Source organism: Rattus norvegicus, chromosome 14, assembly GCF_021556685.1.
Source record: "Rattus norvegicus strain SHRSP/BbbUtx chromosome 14, alternate assembly SHRSP_T2T, whole genome shotgun sequence".
Taxonomy (NCBI): domain Eukaryota; kingdom Metazoa; phylum Chordata; class Mammalia; order Rodentia; family Muridae; genus Rattus; species Rattus norvegicus.
Window position 1 is genome coordinate 79,608,883 of NC_141547.1, and position 15,058 is coordinate 79,623,940.

General features: G+C 50.2%; 1 protein-coding gene across 3 annotated transcripts in view; it reads right to left on the reverse strand.

Annotated features, from left to right (window-relative positions):
* The window catches only part of Acox3 (acyl-CoA oxidase 3, pristanoyl), a 54,198-nt gene that overhangs the window by 28,707 nt on the left and 10,433 nt on the right, over nt 1-15,058 (reverse strand). For all 3 annotated transcript variants that reach the window (XM_087584420.1, XM_087584419.1, NM_053339.2), the window contains 8 exon segments: nt 12,660-12,814; nt 12,091-12,324; nt 11,733-11,807; nt 11,083-11,172; nt 7,880-8,023; nt 6,114-6,202; nt 2,080-2,176; nt 200-382 (listed from right to left, as the gene is read on the reverse strand). In XM_087584420.1, coding sequence (XP_087440546.1) covers nt 200-382; nt 2,080-2,176; nt 6,114-6,202; nt 7,880-8,023; nt 11,083-11,172; nt 11,733-11,807; nt 12,091-12,324; nt 12,660-12,803 — 1,056 coding nt within the window. In that variant the 5' untranslated portion in view covers nt 12,804-12,814.

The following is a 15,058-nucleotide window of genomic DNA, read 5'->3' on the forward strand; positions in this document are numbered from 1 at the left end:
CATCTTGTACCTGCCACCTGAGTCCTGGCTCTCCCCTTCCCATGTGCCTCCTTCTGAGCAGACATAAGCCCTTTTTAAAGACCCAAGACCCTTGTGCGTGGCAGGTGCACTTCTGTTCTCAGGGCAGTGCCTGAGAACTCTCACCAACATCCAGGGGCCAGGAAGAGCAGAAAGCAGAAAACAATGCCGACAGCAGTACCTGCAGTGGATACTCGAGGACAGGGATCTCTTCCTTATCTGTGGGTCCAAACTGACGCCGCGTGGCTGAGAATCGGATAGCTATGATCACAGCCAGCTTCAGGTTGACCACAGAAATGCTAATGATGGAGATGCGTCCCGAGGACAGGCTGCCCAATGATGCCCCCAAACGCTGCCGGACATCCTGGGGAAGAAGCACAGGTGTCACACATCAGTCAGATGCTGTGCGGCCTCAGAGAACGCCCCAAAGAAGGTGGCGTACAACCAGATGTACTGAGAAGAGAGGGCTCCCAAGGAGGGAGCTTTGAGTAGATAAGTGCTGGAGTTCGACTGTGTGGACTCTTCTTCTTTGGCCACCCGAGGGTGCTGTGCCCTGCCTTTTCCTAGATGGGCACCAGATGCAAGGGCAGTCCAGCATGGGGCCCTGCATTCACTCGGCACTCTGCTCCTGCTGAGCTCCTGTGGACTGTTTCAGTCTTTGGTGTCAGTTTCACATCTATCCTGCCCTTCACTATGTTTGACAGAAGCTGTGCTCGGGCCCCTCTGTGATGCTTTGGGATAGCCTGGTGTCCTCGCTCCCTGCCCCCTGCTGCTGCTCTCTGGATACTGTTTGGGTCCTTCCTCCAAAATAGGGCATTGCATGCACGGCCGTCTTCCAGACAAGGGACATGTGTCACACTCTCAGGTAGAGAGGACAGCTTTGTTGGTGTTAATAATGTTCCAATTCATGGGCACAGCTGAGGCATCAAGGTAATAATGGTGGTTATTCCCCTGTATCAGAAGGATTTCTGAGTCCTCTAACGATCTTGTTTCCCCCACATGTCAGTTGATTGCTTTTCTTCTTTGGAACAGCAGAGATTCCTTACATCAGTCTTTCTTTCTCTAGCTGGGGACATTTGGATGTCATATCTCTGAATCCCTGCTGCTATAGCTGGACGCTCACCTCTCCAGGGCCTTCTGGTGAACTCTCCCTTTCACGCCTTTCACATTATGGTAAATTTTCATTGGCTGCCTTCACATTACTGTGTGTCCCGTGTGGCTTCTTCACTCACAGGGCTAATTTCTCTTAAGTAACTTTGCTGGATTCGTCCTTGTTTTCCCACCAGGCAAAGGGTCAGGGTTGTCTGGGGAGTGTCCTTCCTGGAGCCCTGTTCTCAGGGTCAGCCAACTGTCCGTGCTCACCACTCCCTAGAGCCGTGGGCTGCTCCATGGCTCATCTCCACCTACAGCCTTAACACTCTCAGTTATTATCGTACCTGCTTACCGGGTCTGGATACAGCTTTCCACGTGACCCTCCTGTGGTGCTATGAATGAAAACAGCCCCCATAGGCTCATGTGTTTGAACACTGTCAGTGGAACTGTTTGGGAAGGATGGCCTTGCTAGATGAAGTGTCAAGGGGGTGGGGGCGCTTTGGGTTTTCAGAAAACTCTAGCCGCCGTTCCCAATGTGCCTCTCTGTCTTGTGTATCAAGAAGTGAGCCCCCGGCTGTTCCTGCTGCCACGCCTTTTCTCTACTCCACAGACTCTAACCTTTTGAAATCACATGTTCCAACTTAAACACTCCCTTTTGTAAGTCGCCTTGATCATGGCGTCTTATCATAGCAATAATAGCTAAGACCATTTTCCTCTGTATGCTATGGGAGAGCAGTCCCCTACCCAAGTAGTCATAGATAGCCAGGCATAGCCAGAAAATGCTGCCAGATCTAGGCCACCCTTGCCCACAAACACTGTGGCTAAGTCCCTTCTCTGCTGAGGGCACCAAACCCAACCAAGAGAGCTGTGTGGTAATTCCAGGGCCAGCTGTTCCTGGGGTGGTCTTAAACACCACGGGAACAGACATGAGGGAAGTTCTGTCCGCAAATACCCACAGCCCACTGGTACCTTAAAGGGGGTGTGGTAAGTGCCCTCAGAGGTGACATTCCCGGTCCGGTCCAGCAGGTTCTGGCGAGGAATTCGAACTTTGTGGAACATGGCGAATCTGTAAGAGAGAAGGTAGGCTTCTGTCATTCAAGTTCTCTGGGAGCCTGTCACATGGTTCCTGAGCTTCCTCCTCTCCCCAAGAGCAGGTGAAGGTAACATTGCCCCAGAAACAAGGGGCATGAGTATGATGGGGCCATTTGGGGACCATCACAGCCTGGGGCAGATGTGCTCTCATGTCACTGGCAAAGAGAAGCTCCACATTCACCACTGCCTGTGCACAGCAAGGGTCGCACACAGGACAGGACAGGACAGAACAGGACAGGACAGGAGGGCAGGAAGACAGGAGCTGGTTCTAAAGCTTGACACCTCTGATCCCCAGGACAGAGAGCTACAACCAGCTGATGGTGGCTTCAAATGCTAAGTCAGGCTGGCAGTGGTGGCACACACCTTTCATCCCAGCACTTGGGAGGCAGAGGCAGCTGATCTCTGTAAGTTTGAGGCCAGCCTGGTCTACAGTATGAGTTCTAGAACAACCAGGGCTGCACGGTAAAATCCTGTCTTGAGAAAAACAGAACAACCAAAATGCTAGGTAAAATCAAAGAGCCTGTAGTCCAGTCTCTTCCCCCGAGCAGCTAGGAAAAGGGTCTAACAGGTGTTGCTATGGACACGGGGCACTGACAATCCAGGACATTTTATAATGGATTAAGAAAGAAGCTTGTACAAGGCTACAAATCTATGTCAACTGCAAAGTAAACCATTGAGTCTCAATGGTTTCTACAGCAGTGTGACTGCTGGCTAAGATGCTCTGCAGACTCAGAAAGCCTTGTCAGTTGACAGCAACCACCTGTGCGGATGGCAGGACAGCCTACTGCTCCTCACCTGCGTCTGACCTCTTGCAGTCTCTGGCTGGTAGCAGCCCACCCCATCCCCCACCTGAGTTGCTCATTAAACAGCAGGGGGAGCAAGGTATTTCAAAAGGGACACACTCCACTCAAGACCACCAGGTAGATGTGATTTTCTACCCATCCTACAAGGATCCGGAGGCAGACCCCTCTCCAGGGTAGCCCTATTCAGAGTAAGCACTCAATTGTCCCCGTTCCTCAATGAGTCATTTTCCTGCCAGCAGATTCTTGGAGCTGTCAGATTTTTCTTACAAGTCCACAGGACCTGGTCCCTACCAAGTACTTAGTGACAAGGAACAGAGGTGATGGGGTAGGATGGTCCTCCGAGGTGATGGAGCCATCCCCCAAAGACCGTTTCCTGGGAAGACACGGCAGCCCTTCTCAGTACACACACGACAGGGCTGACAAGAGCCTTGGGGTAGCAAAATCTAACGCAGCACACCCTGTCTGGTGGCCACCTGGCCCACGCCCAGCCCTGCAGGCTGCACACAATGCCCTGTTTTCAAGGAAGCCCAGCCTTGGTGCCAACCTCGAGGTGCTCCAAATGTTTACTTGAAAGCCGAGGAATGCTTTTCAAGTACAATGTTGTGGACGGAAAGCACACTTTTTAAGGAGTGGAAAATCTTCACCCATTTTTGCCACCGAGGTAGAGTGAGTCTGAACATACTTGTGTTTGTGGAGTTTCTGCTCTAGTCTAAGTCCCACAGACTCTCTTTGGGTCACTTTTATATCCACTGAAAAGTCAGATGGGTCCAGCTGGTAAGCTATTTGGCACACTATGATTATGGTCTCCAGAGGTCAGCAAAGTGTGACACAGGGAGTGTAAAGCACAAGGCATGTGCACACATATGTGGTATGGGATATGTGTTTGACATGGGGCAGGCAGAGGTTCAAGTAGTATGGAGGGATATGAGTGAGGGTGCTGAGGAGGCTTCTCTGTGTGTGTGTGTGTGTGTGTGTGTGTGTGTGTGTGTGTGTGTGTGAATTACAGGACTGTGATATGAAATATCTATATGGCAGGAGGCATGTGGTGTGGAAAAGGATAGAGTAGGGGCTAGGGAGAGCGCTGTAAGTATGTGTGGATGACACAAGGCATGTATACAACTTTAGGCATGTGGTATGAATGTGACAGGCATGTTGGAAAGGTGTAGAGGGGGTGTGTGTTGCAACAATTTCCACCCCAGTCTCCTGCTGCAGCTTCCTTCCCTGGAGGCCCCCTCCAGCAATCACCAGCCAACCCCCAGCTGGTGCAGACACTCATTCTAGGGCACCCTCTCAGCCTTGTCAAGGAGGATTCCCCAGGCCCAAAGGCCCGGCCTCGTCATGGAAAGTACTATGGGCACACTGAGATTTGGGTTCAGGTGGAGCAGCCACTCAGCTCTGGGGTTCTGGTGTCCTCTGCTGGTGGCCTGTGGTCAGTGCAGTCAACAGGCTTAGTTTAGTCAGCTAAGGACTTAGGTCCAAGAACTCAAGATCAGCCTGGCCTCTGCTTTGCTAGAGGCCCCACCATGTGTTCACAGTGACTCTCAGCCAAGCTTTTGCCATACCTACAGGATGGGGCTCCTGTAAATGGCATTTGGTGCCTGTGAGATGTATCCCAGGAGACGACCCATTCTTTAATGGCAGGAGCTGCTGTGATGGGGTCAAATACAAGCTCTCTGTGATGTTGCAAAGTTATTCTGATAGCTTTAATGAACAACCAGGACAAGCCAAGGGGACCTTCCAGGCTGCACACAGAGCCTTTAACAGAGGGGATGACAGCTCTGTGATTTCTGAGCCCTGATCTTCCTTCTTAAGCTTGGACTGCTAGGTATCAGTGCTTCTAACCCCTCCATACTGTCTATTACTGACTGCAGACTAAAGTGGCTTGATTCCTCTCTTGGCCCTGCCCCAGCCTTCTGGTGATGGCTAGACAGAAGTGTCCATCAGAGTCTGAGCAACCCCTGGCCCAGGTCAGGATTCTCTCTGTCTGAAGGTAGCTGGTCTTAGTAGCCAGACACAGCAGCAGTTGCTCGAGGTGACACTAAGAGCCCAAATACACACAGAACTGAGGTGGGCAAACACACTAAACAGCATAGGACACAATTCTTGGGGACGCCCTATTTTGGCCATGTCTGTAGTCATGAGTTCTTGTGTAGGAAGAAAGGGGCCTAAATGCACTGGGCCAGGCATCTTGGAGCTGGCTGGAGCCTGTATACACTGACCCAGGGGAAGGCGGGAAGGCCGCCTAGGCTGCTCAGCAGGTCCTTTCAGGGCTAAGCATGAAGGCTGGACGAGGAAATACTAGAGATGAGAGCGAGCCCTACCCTGCTGGGTGCCGTGTCAAAGACAGATGCTCAGAAAAGCCAGGACCCCTCGGGAGCTGACTTCACTATAAACCCCAGGCCATCCAGGTGTCCTGCTGACCATGGACCCTTGGCCTGGTTAAGGAGTTAGCTAAGGTCCTTCTGGGCTGCACTCCCATCTGAGTACTCGGTGCACAGTGCTGCAGGTCAGCCCTGTTTCCGATCAGGACTAGGATGAGACAGAAGCACCTGGTTGACCATCGTGTGTCCAGCACTTTGCCAACTCCTGCCTTGAGGACTTTAAACAAATATCAGGGGGCTGGGGATTTAGCTCAGTGGTAGAGCGCTTACCTAGGAAGCACAAGGCCCTGGGTTCGATCCCCAGCTCCAAAAAAAAAAAAAAAAAAAGAACAAATATCAGGCTGGTTCCATGGATCAGCTACGGCTGTTCACTAAGAGACCTCAGAGAGGAAGGGTTGTCCTCCATAGCTGGGCAGCCCTCAGCCTGAGGTCTCTCTGAGATGCAAAGGGAACCCCTAGTCTGACCTGAGAGCTGGGAGAGCTACACTCTGAGAAGCTGACCCGTGGAGTGAAGGGCAAGGTGGACCTCTGGGGACTGTGGCCATGCAGGTCATGGCTGCTGCTCTAATAGTGCCATATTGATGCCTACCACATCCGAGTCAGGTCCTGAGGAACCTGCGCTCCAGAGAGAGTGTGGCACTGGCAGCCCGCTCCAGCCTATAGCTTAGGAACAATCCTGGAGCCCCAAAGAGGTGGCATTTGTCTGGTGAGGTCCAGTGACACTCACCCATTATCCAGGCCATTCTGTCCCAACTTCTTCCCCATGTCACCGACCATCACCCCTGGCATGGGAAGCAGGGTCTTCGGGTCCCGAATCTGCACAGGGTCACAAGGAATAATGGCTAGTTTAGTCTGTCAGCAGACAAGCAAGCATGTCCAAACAAGCTGACCACGGATGGGTGACTCTGAATAGCTCTGGGTCATACTGGGTCCCCTGAAGTGACATGTCCAGGTCTAGATATGGGGCCTGTTGGTTGATGTCAAGGTGATACATGGTTGAACAGTAGAGAGTGGGGCAGGGACAAAGTTTTTGTAGGGAGGGAGAGAAGGAGAAGGAGGGAGAATCAAGATGGAGACAGAGAAGGATGACCCAGGTCTGGGTGGTCTTGAATTGCCAAGGTAGCTGGGATGGATTTCTGCAGACAAATTTATCTTATCTAGGTGGGCAGTTTAGATCCTTATCAATTGGTTGTAAGTTCATTGTGTAGATGTATTGCACACACACACACACACACATACACACACACACACACACATACACACACACACACACACACACACAAGTAAAGCTAGGTAAAAATTTAGACACAAATTTCTCTTAAACCTTTTTAAATAAATGCCATAAAAACCAGACAGCTGGAGAGAGAGAGAGAGAGAGAGAGAGAGAGAGAGAGAGAGAGAGAGAGAGAGAGAGAGGGGATGATCAGGATCCTAGCCCTCAAGGTAAAAGGTTTGGGCTTCAGCCAATGGTGCTTTGGGGAGGTGGGACACGGATGGGAAGAAATCAGGCCATTGAGAGTGTGTCCTTTAAGGGGCTATGAGACCCTGGTCAATTCCTGTTACCTCTCACTTTGTTCCCAGACACAGCTTGCTCAGCCACATTCTCCTGCCAGGAAACCTGGGCTGCCACCAGCCCACAGCAGCAGTCAGGGCACCATGGCCTGAGACTTCACAAACTGAGCTAGAGCAGTTTCTGCCTAGCTGCCCTGCCTTTGAAGCTAATGTGTTAGGGACTCTGTCACAGCGTCAGGAAGCTAACACAGGAGGACAAGGACAACCAGCAGGGGAAAAGCAGATGTTGTTCTGGGTTTTTTTTTTTCTCAAAAGATCAAACAAAAGCCCACAAACATGGCTGGAGGGATGACTCAGTAGTTCTTGCAGAGAAAATAGGTTTGGCTCCCAGTATCGATAGATATCAGGCTGTGCTTCTAGTTCTAAGGCATCTCGCGCCCTCTTCTGGCCTCCACAGGGACTGCCCGTATGTGGCGTACAGATGTATATTTAAGCACTCTGTACACACACGGCATAAAATAAAAATAAACCACTCTTTGGAAAATAATATGACCAGTGGCAGCTTCCAGTTCATCTGGAAAGAATTCCAGAGTGAGAAGCAAAAACAGCTAAGGCCATGCTTCACTCAAAAATATTAATTGTGCAGATTCACCTGTCCATTTCCTAGGATGTGTACAAGACTGCCAGCCCGGCAGGGCAACACAGGCGTCTCTACAGTTGCTCAGCTGGAAGGGGGATGGTGCGGTATCACTGAGGTGCCCTGAGTAAAGATGTGTGCCACAATGTCAGGCCTGTTGGGTGCTCTGGCTATCGCTCACAGAGACTCTAGCAGTACTGCGTCCGTGGGGACCGCAGTGGAAGCCTGCAGGAAGCTAAGAGTCAGAACAAGTGTCTTTCACAGCGGTACAGATCTGCCTGAAGACACAGTGCATGCGGCTATGGGTTAACCGTTCATCCGGGCCAGTCCCGCCCAGGTCTTACCTGCACCAGGAAGGAATGCAGCCCTCGGCACTGGCCATCTGGCGTGTACAGCTGGGCAAACACCACCGCATGAGTTGCGGTCTTGCCCAGGTTGCCCACCCAAAATTTGGCAGCCTCGAAATCTGGAGAATGTAAGATGAATTCCTGTGAAGGAGAGATCGGGCAGCCTTGTAAATCAGCAGCTGAGAATGGCTTTCCCTCCACAGCAGGCTAACCACTAGGCTCCAAGGCTTGGAGCCAAAATGGACTGAACATCATATTTCCTGTATGGGCGAAGTTGACTTTATTTTTGTTTCAAGGTCACCTTACAGAGGAAATGGAAAGTGAGGTTCAGTCTCATATGGTGAGCTGCTGGCTGCACTCACCCATAGAGGCTGACACTGGGACTGGCCACACTCTGCCAGTAGGGTGTTTTACCTCTTGCCACATCCCCTTCTCACTACTAATGCCTACAAGGCCGAATTCTGCTGAGTCAGCAATTGTCCCCACAGCCTACGGTACGGTCATGGGGCAGTCTTCAGCCAGCAGCCAGCACAGGCTTCCCACAGGTCCCACAGAAGCCACAGGTACCAAAGTATAGTGGGAGAAGGGGGCTTCCATACCCCATTCAATACTGACCATCCCTGACATTTGAGACCTGTGGTAGTTTGAGTAGGAATAGCCCCCATAGACTCATGAGTTTGAATACCTGGCCCATAGGGAGTGGTACTATTACGAGATGTGGCCTTGGAGGAGTAGGTATGGCCTTGTTGGAGGAAGTGTTGGATGGACTTTGAGGTATCATATGCTCAAGCATAAGACCCAGTGTGGCACACAGTTACTTCTGCTGCCTGTGGATCAAGATGTAGAATTCTCAGCTCCTTCTCCAACACCATGTCTGCCAGCAAGTCACCAAGCTTCTAACCATGATGATAACGGACTAAACCTCTGAAACTGTAAGCCAACTCCAATTAAATGTTTTCCTTTATAAGAGTTGCTGTAGTCATGATATCTCTTCACAACAGTAAAAGACAAAAGTTGGTACCAGGAGTAGGGTATTGCTGTGATAGGCCTGATCATGCTTTTGTTGGGAAGAATATGAACATTTTGGGACTTTGGATTAGAAAAGCAACTGAACATTTTAAGAGGGTTTAATGGGCTATCTTAGTGCAAACATAAAAGACAGTAATGCATATGGTTACTTGAACTGTGGGGGCCCAGCTCAAGAGGTTTCAGAGAATTTTAGTATGTGGCCTAAAGACTGTTCTTGTGATATTTTGGCTAAAAGTGTGCTTCTTCACAGCAATAAAACCCAAAACTAAGACAAGACTCATGTCCCTCACACTCTGCATATCAGGAGTTTCTTGAGGACCAAGCATGGCCTGTCTCCACAGTGCCTCCTTACAGAAGGCAGTGTCCACACAGGGTAGTGCATAGTAATGCTCCACAAATGGTCAGCAACACAGGTGTCACAAGGATGCCAGAGATGTGGCAAGGAGCAGAGGATCTAGGCAGCAATGGGCAGAGCAACCTGCTGAACCACAAAGAAGCCTACAAGCATTGGCAGGCCTCAGGGCTGGGGATTAGGAAGAATTACCCTCTGTTTGGACACCTCGTGAAGATTAAGTATTGTGGGAAAACTCTGTTAATTAAGATTGACATCTACCATGACAGGATGACCTTTGACAATTCTGGATGTTCCACTATACCAAAACCTACATGGCCATGCAAGTGACATAGCTCCTACCCCTGGAACAGAATCAGTAGGGTGTGGGCCTCTATGACTGTTCACAGTTATTGTGAGTGTAAGGGTTGTTTGTATAATAATGTACATATTTTCATGTTCCTCCTTGTCACTCTGACAAGGTAAATGAATCCATGATAATCAAAGACAGTACAAGTCTAGGAGGCAAGGGTGTGTCTAGTGTCTTAGCAAAATGGTAAACACTGAGATCTTCAGGGCAGCCTTTAAGGCTGTGGGAAAGAACTCTGAAAACATAAGTTGAAAAATATACAATTTTTCAACTATGCAAAATATAAGGATGCACTATGAATTGTATAAGGAGCTTCATGTACCTAAAAGAACAAAGGCAGCTGCACTATGAGTCAGCTTGTCAGAAAGATATTAAGAAAGGAGATAAAGAGAGCTAGGGAATGATGATCAAAGAGCAAGACCCCACTCAGCTAAGTTTATTGTCTGTGCTTACAAAGGCAGGCAGATTCCTGAGTTCAAGGTCAACTTGGGACAGAGCAAGGTTAGGCCCAAGCATGGTTGGAATGGTGATCTCAGAGCAAGATTCCACCCAGCTAGCTTATTGTCTGTGCTTACAGAGGTAGGCAGTTCTCTGAATTCATTTGCAATGTGAAGGAAAAAAAGAAAAAATAATGTGGGGTTAGGGATTTAGCTCAGTGGTAGCAAGCACAAGGCCCTGGGTTCGGTCCCCAGCTCCAAAAAAAAAAAAAAAAAAAAAAAAAAAAAAAAAAAAAAAAAAGGAAAGGAAAGAAAAGAAAAGAATAGAAAAAAAAAGAAAAGAAAAAATAATGTACTTGCTGTCTTTTTTTAAGAATCAGGGGTCTAGGGTCAGGAGAAGCTGATTCATAACCTGGGGTGAATGATTGATTGATTGATATGTAAATAAAAGACTGGGCTTTTGGTCTACAAGAGATGATTGATCCAGAGAGGTTTTAGAATTTTTTTTTTCTAGTAATCGAGAGCTGCCTCAAGCAGAGGACTATCTGGGAAGCTGTTTCAAGCAGATCACAGGCCTTCAGCTTATACCCCACGATTGACTTCACATTGTTATCACTGCTCTCAAACATCCCTTCTGTCAGGAACCCCACTTCAAGCTGAGGCTTGTCATTGGACCCACAGTCCCCCTAAGCTTTGTAAGCCCTGAATCACTCTAATAAAAGTTGATCCGCCTCCTAGTAGATGGTCCCTGAACCCCTGCTCACACATCTCTGTTCCTTCAGCCCTCATGGATTGAATCAGGCAGAGATCCACAAGAGCAGGGAGACCCACAGAGTACCTAATCTTCCGTGAGTTCCCATACCTGTTTGCTTGGTGCGGAAGGTAAAAACTTCATGCCTCAGTACAAGGCATGCTTTCAGTGGCCTCTGCAGTGGCCTCTCCAATGATAGTGTATAAGGGGACAACATTCTTGACTATTGTTCGTTTTTATTTCCTGTGTTCCACCCAGGGCCCAGGGGAATCCAGAACCTACCTGAGTAGCAGGATCATAGTGAGCTGTTGTTCTCATGGCCTTGGTATTACTCCCATGACTCAGTTCGGTGAGAGCAAAACAGCCAAAAATCTAAATGTCAAAGCACACAGTGGCGCCAGGTAAGATGTGTGTTCCTGTGCATAGTCCTACAGTGACCTTGTCTCCGAGAGCCCTAGAGGACTAAAGCCAGGAGCCCCCACACCTCTCCCTTCCTATATAACCAGACAATGACATGACTGAGACATTCCCACTGCACTGGATACCACTCCCACCTGTTGGCTTATATGCCATAGCCTATGCCCTGTTGAGCAAGGGCTGCAAAAATCTCTACGGTTGGGGCTGGGGATTTAGCTCAGTGGTAGAGCGCTTACCTAGGAAGCGCAAGGCCCTGGGTTCGGTCCCCAGCTCCGAAAAAAAGAACCAAAAAAAAAAAAAAAAAAAAATCTCTACGGTCACAGGAGGCTGCAGGGGTCAGAAAGGAGAGCTAAGTCCACAGACAGGCAGGGTGGGCAAGGAAAAACACCAGCCCAAGAGCACTGATATGAGCAGGGCCTGGCCCCCCGGGTCTCTCCTGTGGCCTTCCCTGTCCGTGGCTAAGTATGACACTGGTGGTGATGACACTGGGCTTACAGCTCACATGGCCAACTCACCTCCAGGTTATATATCTTCTCAAGGTACTTGAAATGGTGCTCAGAACCAGAACCGATAATTGTAGATCCAAAAACCTGAAATGGAACACAGGTCGAGGGTGGGGATGGGGGTGGGTGCTGCTGCTCCTGCCTCGGGGCAGGCATACCCCATACCTACCCCACGCACACATCTTCCTACTGGGCTGCAGATTCTGAATAAACCCGTTCTATCCAAGAATTCATGGGTGCAAATTTACACCGAGAACTGAAAATCTGATCGTGTCACTGACTCTTAAACGCTGTATATTTTGAGAGCCGTGTGGCTGATGTGTGTGGCCCTGTATGGACATGGGTTCCCTGCCCTCTGCCACACACTCACCAACATGTGGAGGACACATTTGTTGGCCAGGGACCAGTCGTACATGCCCAGGCAGTTCATCAATACTAGAATCTTCAGGGGGTTCTTTAGCATGTCCTCTGCGTTGAAGAAGCCATACTCAAAGACCCTCTTGCAGCGAAGGAAGTTCAGTTCTCGTTCCTTCTCCAGAGGCAGATCAGCCCCGAATGGGCGGGCGAAGAGAGGGTCATTCTCCAAAGTTGAGAAGATGGTTTTCTGTAAACACAGAGCACAGGGTGCTAACTTGAAAGCCAACGGTGGGATTTCACATGCTTCTATGCATTTGGTTTCTCTCGGGGTCATGACTGCCTAAGACCTAGTCTGACTCAGAAATCTCCAGATGAAAGCATCCATCCCAGCTGAGAGGAAGACATTGGGATTTCAGAATCTTGTCCATTCCTTCCCCTGGCATCCTGGGGAACATTCTGGGGTAAGGGGAGACAGACCTAGACTGTCCCAAGCCCACCCATGCTACAGAACCATCAGGGCCAGGGAGGTCACTGGGCCATGCCAAGGGGCAGACACACGACCAGGCTCCATGCAGACCTCACCTTGAAGTCGAGTACATCCTGGCCGTCCCAGAAGAGCATCAGCTCCTTGGAATTGAAGGAGGCTCTTGCTCGGTAGGCACTAAGGGGGCCCTTGGGGATGTCTGACCATAAAACACTGTCTCTTCTTTCCGATGAGGATCCCATGGTACTGTCACCTGCACAGAGAACCAAACCCGCTGTGAAGAGCCACACGGCATCGGAACAAGAACAAACCCTGGGGCACCAAAGCAACAGCGGCACCACAGCAAAGCATCAGCCTAGAGGCACCGGTGTCTAACAGGGAGGTGAGGCAGCCCCCTCTCCTGGACTGCACTCCTGAACAGGCAGTGAGGACACAGGGCAGAGCTGAACCATCTGCTGGTGGAGTTGGAAAGAGGACCAGGGAAACAGGTTGTAATAAACCTGGTAGCAATGGACAGGCCACCTTGGGGCTCACTCTCTTGTTACAAGGACACTGTGATCTTTCGTGAGCAGGAAGTTCAAGTCCCTCGTGGGTCACTAGGCCCAATGGTAGGGAACTGTCCCTCTGGGATCTAGCTCACAACACTCAAATGTCCCTGTTCACATGGACACAGGCCACTGGACACAGAAGCTGTGACTACAGGTTTCTGTGCTGGTCTGTACTCAACACTCGGGCATCCTGCTCACAGAGCGGGTAAGTCCTTTTCACTAAGGAACTGTTCTGGAATTCTCTGAACAAACTGGGTCCTCCTCCAGAGTTTGATTCATCTTGCCATAGAGGCAAAGAGCTTGTGATTTAACCAACAAGAGTCCGAAGGCCAAATCCAGGCAAGGAGGCTCTAAGACCTTTGGAACCCACTGAGGTAACTGTCCAAATAGTCTAGGGCTAGACTGCTGGAGTCACCGAGCTAGTGGTTTGCTTTTCTTTTTTAATGTGCATTGGTGTTTTGCCTGCATGTATGTCTATGAGGGTGCCAATCCTTTGGGACTGGAGTTACACAGAGTGGTGAGATGCCATGTGGGTGGGTGGGTGGAATTGAGCTTAGGACCTCTGGAAGAGCAGCCAGTGCTCTTAACCATAGAGCCATGTTTTCCTATGTAACAGGGACAACAGATACATAGAATGGCTGGGCACAGACACTGTGGGAGAGAGACCCGACCGCCTGGTCAGGTGGGCACTCCTGAGGCTGCAGAGCGGAAGAGACCACCAACACTGCCCACGCCTGCCCACATCCCTGGCCCAAGAGGAAACTGTATAAGGCCTCTGGGCTCCCGTGGGGGAGGGCCCAGGAGCGGCAAGACCCCTGCCTGAGACACCGCCGGAACCTGAAGGAAACAGACCAGATAAACAGTTCTCTGCACCCAAATCCCGTGGGAGGGAGAGCTAAACCTTCAGAGAGGCAGACAAGCCTGGGAATCCAGAAGAGACTGCTCTCTGTACATACATCTCGGACGCCAGAGGAAAACACCAAAAGCCATCTGGAACCCTGGTGCACTGAAGCTCCCGGAAGGGGCAGCACAGGTCTTCCTGGTTGCTGCCGCCGCAGAGAGCCCGTGGGCAGCACCCCGCGAGCGAACTTGAGCCTCGGGACCACAGGTAAGACCAACTTGTCTGTTGCAAGAAGGCTGCCTGGTGAAATCAGGACACACAGAGGCAGAATTCCTCTAGGACCGGGCTCGTCCTGTGTTTACCGGAAGTCCCACACCCGCGGATCCCGGCCCACAGCAGCTCTCTGCTCCCAGACCCCGTGAAAAAGAGACCTCACCGCCTGGTCAGGTGGGCACTCCTGAGGCTGCATAAGCTCCCGGAAGGGGCGGCACAGGTCTTCCTGGTTGCTGCCGCCGCAAAGAGCCCGTGGGCAGCACCCCGTGAGCGAACTTGAGCCTCGGGACCACAGGTAAGACCAACTTTTCTGCTGCAAGAAAGCTGCCTGGTGAACTCAAGACACAGGCCCACAGGAACAGCTGAAGACCTGTAGAAAGGAAAAACTACACGCCCGAAAGCAGAACACTCTGTCCCCATAACTGACTGAAAGAGAGGAAATCAGGTCTACAGCACTCCTGACACACAGGCTTATAGGACAGTCTAGCCACTGTCAGAAATAGCAGAACAAAGTAACACTAGAGATAATCTGATGGCGAGAGGCAAGCGCAGGAACCCAAGCAACAGAAACCAAGACTACATGGCATCATCGGAGCCCAATTCTCCCACCAAAACAAACATGGAATATCCAAACACACCAGAAAAGCAAGATCTAGTTTCAAAATCATATTTGATCATGATGCTGGAGGACTTCAAGAAAGACGTGAAGAACTCCCTTAGGGAAACACAGGAAAACATTAATAAACAAGTAGAAGCCTACAGAGAGGAATCGCAAAAATGCCTGAAAGAATCGCAGAAATCCCTGAAAGAATTCCAGGAAAACACAATCAAACAG